Genomic DNA, 6,394 nt, shown 5'->3' on the forward strand with positions numbered 1-6,394 from the left:
GTAACCGTCGCAGCTTCTTCCTTTGAGGCAGAGTATCGGGCTCTTGCACTGGCCACCAGAGAAGCTCAATGGCTTAGTTATGTGTTGAGAGACTTAGGAGCACCTCTTGGTAAATCTGTGAATTTGTACTGTGATAGTAAATCTACCATTTATATTGCTACTAACCCAGTATTTCATGACCGTACAAAGCATATTGAGGCTGATTGTGACATTGTGAGGGATAAATTGCAAGAGAGCTTAATTCATCTTTTACCAAATTCTACACATGAACAAGTCGCAGACATCATGACTAAGCCTCTGGCACCAGGACCGTTCAACACATTGTGTAGCAAGCTTGGGTTGTTGGACATTTTTATGCCCAACCCTCCCAGCTTGAGGGAGGGTATTACCTGATATAACATAATGCTGTTAGTTGTATTTATAATGATTTAGCCTTCCTTAGTTCTCCCTAGTTTTGTTAGTGCAGGTTAGCGTAGTATATATATACATATGCAGTTAGTTGCTGTATTAGTTGCCGTAAACATTTCTTGAGGAAAGTCATAATGAAAGTTAACATTATTGGCTCATTCTCTTCATTGGCTCTGAATCTGAACTTGCTTCCCTCTTCCCTCACACACCTTTAACAATTCTTAATTTGCTTGGTCTCTTGATTGTTGTAATGGGTGTTTAGTTTTTATTTTACTTGTAGCTGGATTTAATTTGATATGGTATATGGAGTTGTTGGAGTTGATGGTTTGTTTGGAGTCTTTCTCAACTTATATTTATTATTGTTTTTATACAATGCAACTGTCACCTCCAACTCTCATCATTTTTTTTTATTTGTCTACCACTTTACCATGAATTTGTATTTTTCTTTAGTTTGCACAGTAGAGTTAAGGTTTCTTTGGTTAGTTTTTTTGTTGTTGAAAATCATTACTAATTTGAGGTAATGACCAAATCAGTACTCGAAAGATTTAAACGCTGACATTTTAGTACCTGACTATTGTTATTGACAAAATAGTACCTGGATGTTTTAAAAATTTGCCAAGCGTGTCTTGATGCTTGCAGGACCATGGCTCCGGCGAGTAAGATGCTTACGTGTTCACCGGTTTTTGCTGACAAGAGAAATTTATTTTGAATTGGAATTTATAATTAAAAATATTATTCCAAACCCTAATCCCTCCCCCTCCCTCATCGTAGCCCCCTTTCCCTTTCCCTTTCCCTCTCCATCGCAGCCCCTTCCCTCTCCCTCCCTCTCATATCATCTCATCTCATCTCATCTCATTTCTGCAATAAAAAAGAACAACAATCTAATATCTCAAAATTCCATCTTTTCCAAGTAACTACAAAGCAAAAATTTCGATTCTCTCTCTCAGATCAGAGAAGAACAGGACGAGAATTTGAAGAAGAAGAAGAAGAAGCTACAATTCCTGAACATCCCAGAAATCTGTTACCTTTTCTTCCTCTTCGCATTCTCTCTCCTCTCCACCGCCGCCGCCATCTTTACCGTCATTTCCCTCTACACCAACAAAGCTGTCTCCTTTTCCTCCACCATCTCTGCAATCCCCAAAATCTTCAAGCGTTTGTTCATCACTTACCTCTGGGTCACACTTTTGATGTTCATCTGTAATTGTCTTCGCGATTTTCTTGGTTTTGTTTATTATAGCAATTGATACACAGAACTGGTTTATGCCGATTTTCGCGGTTATTGTTGGTGTGTTGGTTATTGTGAATTTGGTGCAGAATGTTTTTTACTGTTTTCAAGAGTTACCATCACCAAGGAATTGATAAGAGTGTTTTACATGATCATCTTGGTAAGAAATTTGGGGGGTTTGTAGGTGGATTTTTTCTTTTTCTTCTTTTTTTTAATGTAATTGATGGAATATTGTAATACATTTGGAAAGAAATACAAATGGTATTGGTAGATTATAATTTGAATTGTGATATTGTGTTCTGTTGTGCATGCTTCTATCTGTGCCTTTATATGATCTGCGATGGGAGGGAGAGGGAAGGGGGCAGCGATGGAGAGGGAAAGGGAAGGGGGCTGCGATGGGAGAGAAAGGGAAGGGAAGAGTGTGTTGGGGGCTGCGATGGGGATGGAGGAGGAGGGGAGGGGGGCTACGTTGGGTAGGGGAGGACTGCGATGGGAGGGAGATGGAAGGGGAGTCTGCATTGGGGAGGGAGAGCTTAGGGTTTGAGGGGTGGTTTGCCATGTCACCAAAATACGGTGGCCATGTCAGCATTGTGTTTGTCGGAGATTTGCTCCGGCGAGTTCGGGGACACGTTTGTCAAATTTTAAAATTTTTTAGAGACTATTTTGTCAATAACAAAAGTCAGGTACCAAAATGTCAGCGTTTGAATCTTTCGGGTACTAATTTGGTCATTACCTCTTACTAATTTATTACTGATTATCATCACTAAACATTGAATTTGTTGCTATTTGCTGAAAAAGATGGCGTTGAGGAGGGAGAACAACGCGGGTGCACCACGGCGTCGGCAAATAGAACAACGCACAGAGAGGGGAGAAGGACGGTGTTGAGAGACTAAGCAGTGAACACGACGCGGAGAGAAAGACTGAGAACGATGCCGATTGCTGGGCTGGACGACGACAACAGAGACTAGAGAAGAGTAGAGGTGGTGATTTTGTTAAGAGAGGGAGAGGGAATGATGGTGACGGATGGCAATGAGAGGAGAGGTAGAGAGAATATGAGGATTTTTAAAATTAATAAATTTATAACGAGGACATTATAGTAATTTTTTATTTAAAAAAAAAACAATTCAATTGGTCTTATATCATTAATTGGTTCAAATAAAAAAAAAGCCATTTTTTAAAAAAAAAAAAAACAAAACCATTAAAATAAACCAAATTTAATTAATACCACATGTCAAGTATTAATTGGTGGAGATTTTATGTCTTGAAAAAAAAAAACGTTTCTGGTATCTTTATAGTAGTGGCTCCCTCAAACAATAATTATAGATGTGTGTGGTTAATTTTTATGAGAAAGTATAGGGAGCCAATGACCTAAGCGTACAATGTGTACAATGAAGGTTTGGAAAGTATTAGAGATATTATTATTAGTATTACATTGTCCTGTCAAGTTACACTTTTGGGATGAGTGGTTTCAAGACATGGTATAAAAATTCCAGATCCAAAAGGTCACAACCACATGATACCAATGAAAAATAATGCGTCAAATTTCACAATCCTCTAATGTAAACACCGTACATTACAATCACGTACAGCCATTACCACTCTTGCAAGAAAAGCAACGAAGTTAAACATGCAGAAAATTTGAAATGTAAGTAAAGAACCACTGCATCTTGCTGTTACATATTGTGGAACTGAAAAAAAAAAAAGTAAGTGAAATCCAAATCAAATGGTAATTTTATTTTTTAAATAACGGAATGGATCTGAAATCCAAATCATATTTCAACGATTTCCGGGATAAAAGTTCCTTCAGTTTTTTCCATTGAGTTGCAGAGTGAATTTCTTCAAGGACAGAAGAATTTCCTTCAATCGTTTCTTGGCATCTTCATCAATCAAATCACCATCATCGTTAAACTTTGCCGGAGGCTGGAATGCATTTAGGAAGAACTCAGGTTTATTTATGAAATGCAGATCGAGGAAAACCCCCACTTGGCGGAGATGATATTGTGATCTTCCTCCGCCAAAGCCTCCTCCGGCGCTTACAATGGCCGCAGGCTTACCAGCCCAAACATTTGGTGCTCTAGATGCCCAGTCAATTGCGTTCTTCAATGGAGCTATAATAACATGAAAGAGAAAATTAGTCAAAAGAATCACACATTTTTACATTTGATTATCTATTAAGTTCTGACAGGTGTTACAATCTTCATACAGTAAGAGCCGATACGTAATATGCAAAAAAACATCAATTGATGTTTCGAACTTTCTTGTAATTACTCTTCGGTTTCTTGATACAAAATTGCAAACAGCTAGTTTCAAAAATCAAAACTGAAGTGAGGACAGTGTTGAGAAGATTTCTAGAGAGTGAAGCAACACTGAGGCAGAGTAACAGAAGCAGAGAAGTGTAGTAAACCAGAACTAGAAAACTAAGGAAAGAACAGAATTGAGTGTGGAATTCAATAACCAGCACAAGAAAACTAAGGAAAGAAGAGGAGTGTGGAATTCATTCTCTGTATATTCGTATCAACCATGCTAGTTGTACACCAAAATCAACTACAAGTATAGAATACACATTAAAAATGAGTTAAACATGTCTGATTTGGTGGCTGATTTTTTTTGGGTACATAGCATTTTTGTATTCCTATTCATATGGTTGACACAATAGAATCCTGAAGCGCTGATTTTTATGAGTTTGTTACCCAGCTATGCATAACAGAAAGCTGTTATACTATAACAGATTGTGACTGAAAATGTAACAGCCACACAACTAACCCATGCTAAATCAGGAAACTGTCTCCTAACAACTAAACTATCCTTAATAGCTGTAAAAGAATCAAATTGAGATCAACATAGGTCTGAAAATTGCCCGACTAAGCATGAATTGTAGCAGTATGTGCTAATTACAATCCATGATAAAAGTGCACATACAATAAAAAAGGATTCCCCATTACTTCTTCCGCTACTATCACAAAAGAAACTTTCATGAGATGAAGTTGAAAAGAAGAGAAGATGAAGAAAAGCAAATACATATCAGGAAAGGATTAGAAATTAAAATTATGCTCCAAGTTTTCAGGACCAAGTAGATACAACCTTGTACAAAAGTGCACATGGACATAAAAATTCGGAACCATTCTTCTGATATTGTTGCATAAGTGAATGCTAATTAAGCAGCCTCCATAATAATAGAAAGAGAAAAGTTTAATTACTTTGTTAGTCCTTGAAATTTCACTGAATTTTTAATTAAATCTTTACATTTTAAAATTTTGTAATTAGGTACTTATATTAGATAAAAATTTGTAATTAGATTTTTACTAATTGTTAGTTTTTAAAAAAAGAGCATAACAATTCTGGAAAATATTTGCTTCAGAACATTTCATAATTTATCCTACATCAAACACAAAAGAGAATATCTCATAAAAACATTTGTATTTTTTAACAAAAAATGGTTAAAAATGACCTAATTAAAAATTTGATGGAACTCTAGGCATCAATACATGCAATGGACTTCAACGGAACATTTACACTAAGGGCTTAGAAATCAGAAATTTAAGAACATAATCAGATAATAGAAGAAAGCATTTAGATCAAGCATCTTTGATAAGCCACACTAATCATTACATCATCTTCACTAAAATATGTTTTCTTGGAGTCTAACATAACGTTCGTTCTTCAAATTTCCTAATTTTTGCTGCAAACGTTATATTATGTACTAAAAAGGAACACAGACAGAAGATGTTGTTCATAGAGGCTTCACCATCATTACTGATTTTCTTTTGCCCTTCTTCTTAAAGAGTTATTATTTATTAATGACAATTGAGCAATTATTGATCCACAAAAATTGTTTAGTAAAGTTAGTGCAGGTACCTGCAATTGAGTAATTATACTCGGGGGAAGCGAAAAGAATGCTGTCAGCTACAAGAATCTTCTGGCGAAACGCTTCAACTTCTGGAGGGTAAGTCCCTTCCTTCTCAAGATCAGTGTTCAACAATGGCAGTGGCGAAATGTCAATGTACTCAATTTGGAGGCCTTCAACCGCAGTTTTGCTTAGCTCAATAGCTACGATTATACAATCATCAACTCCGAATAAGAAATTTTGACTAGATTTGATTTGTGCTTTTATTTTTGATGTTTTGTATTTTTAAAATTTTGCCAAAATGTAAAACAAATCCGTCTTTTATTCCCTCAAATATTATAAAAGTTTGACAAATTTGACCGATTTAGCGGCAAATTTAGTCAAGTTTGTAAAATTTTGTAATATTCGAATGTCTTCCTTTAATATTACGTGGTAATTAAATCATATTTTAAAATAAAAAATAAAAAAAGGCAATAATAAAATAGTATTATCTAAAAAATAAATAAAAAGGTATACAGCAGAAAGCAGATGGTAACACTGACCTGAACGGACAAGACCTCTGTTGTAAGATCCCTTTCGCAGCGAACCAGAAAGCGCCGCAACCTTAATCATCTGCGAGGAAGTTCCACTGAGTGCTGCCATGTCTTTCTTTGTCCCCGTTGTTTCAGTTAAATATTTTCGATGGTGTGGAATGAGGGAAGTGTGATATATATATAAGATTTTGGGGTTAAAAGAGCGTGTCGAATATTTTAGAGGGAGTGGACTTTGGGAATACGGAATGAATTCAAGTTTGGGGGTTCTAATTCAAATTCGTATGAGTTCAAATCCAAGGTGGAATGTAAATATTGGTAAAATTAAATTCGCATTACGAAAATGTTACTTATCCTTTAAATTTCAGTTTATGATCTGTGATCTGT

General features: G+C 36.0%; 1 protein-coding gene across 1 annotated transcript; it reads right to left on the reverse strand.

Moving 5' to 3' along the window:
- On the reverse strand, positions 3,151 to 6,324 carry LOC107643758 (NADPH:quinone oxidoreductase). Its single transcript, XM_016347488.2, has 3 exons — positions 6,020 to 6,324; positions 5,489 to 5,680; positions 3,151 to 3,741 (listed from the first exon to the last, which is right to left on the reverse strand). Exons 1-3 carry the CDS (start codon positions 6,117 to 6,119, stop codon positions 3,437 to 3,439), a joined length of 597 nt encoding a protein of 198 aa, XP_016202974.1. The 5' UTR covers positions 6,120 to 6,324; the 3' UTR covers positions 3,151 to 3,436.

The sequence above is a fragment of the Arachis ipaensis genome, chromosome B05 (genome assembly GCF_000816755.2).
Source record: "Arachis ipaensis cultivar K30076 chromosome B05, Araip1.1, whole genome shotgun sequence".
NCBI classification, from domain to species: Eukaryota; Viridiplantae; Streptophyta; class Magnoliopsida; order Fabales; family Fabaceae; genus Arachis; species Arachis ipaensis.

Bases quoted from the DNA above. Each gene is read 5' to 3' on its own strand.
- LOC107643758 (XM_016347488.2), bottom strand. From the start codon at position 6,119: ATGGCAGCACTCAGTGGAACTTCCTCGCAGATGATTAAGGTTGCGGCG. The intron at 5,681-6,019 runs GTCAGTGTTACC...GTATAATCGTAG, and splicing joins CAGAGGTCTTGTCCGTTCAG to CTATTGAGCTAAGCAAAACT. The intron at 3,742-5,488 runs GTACCTGCACTA...ATGTTATTATAG, and splicing joins GTATAATTACTCAATTGCAG to CTCCATTGAAGAACGCAATT.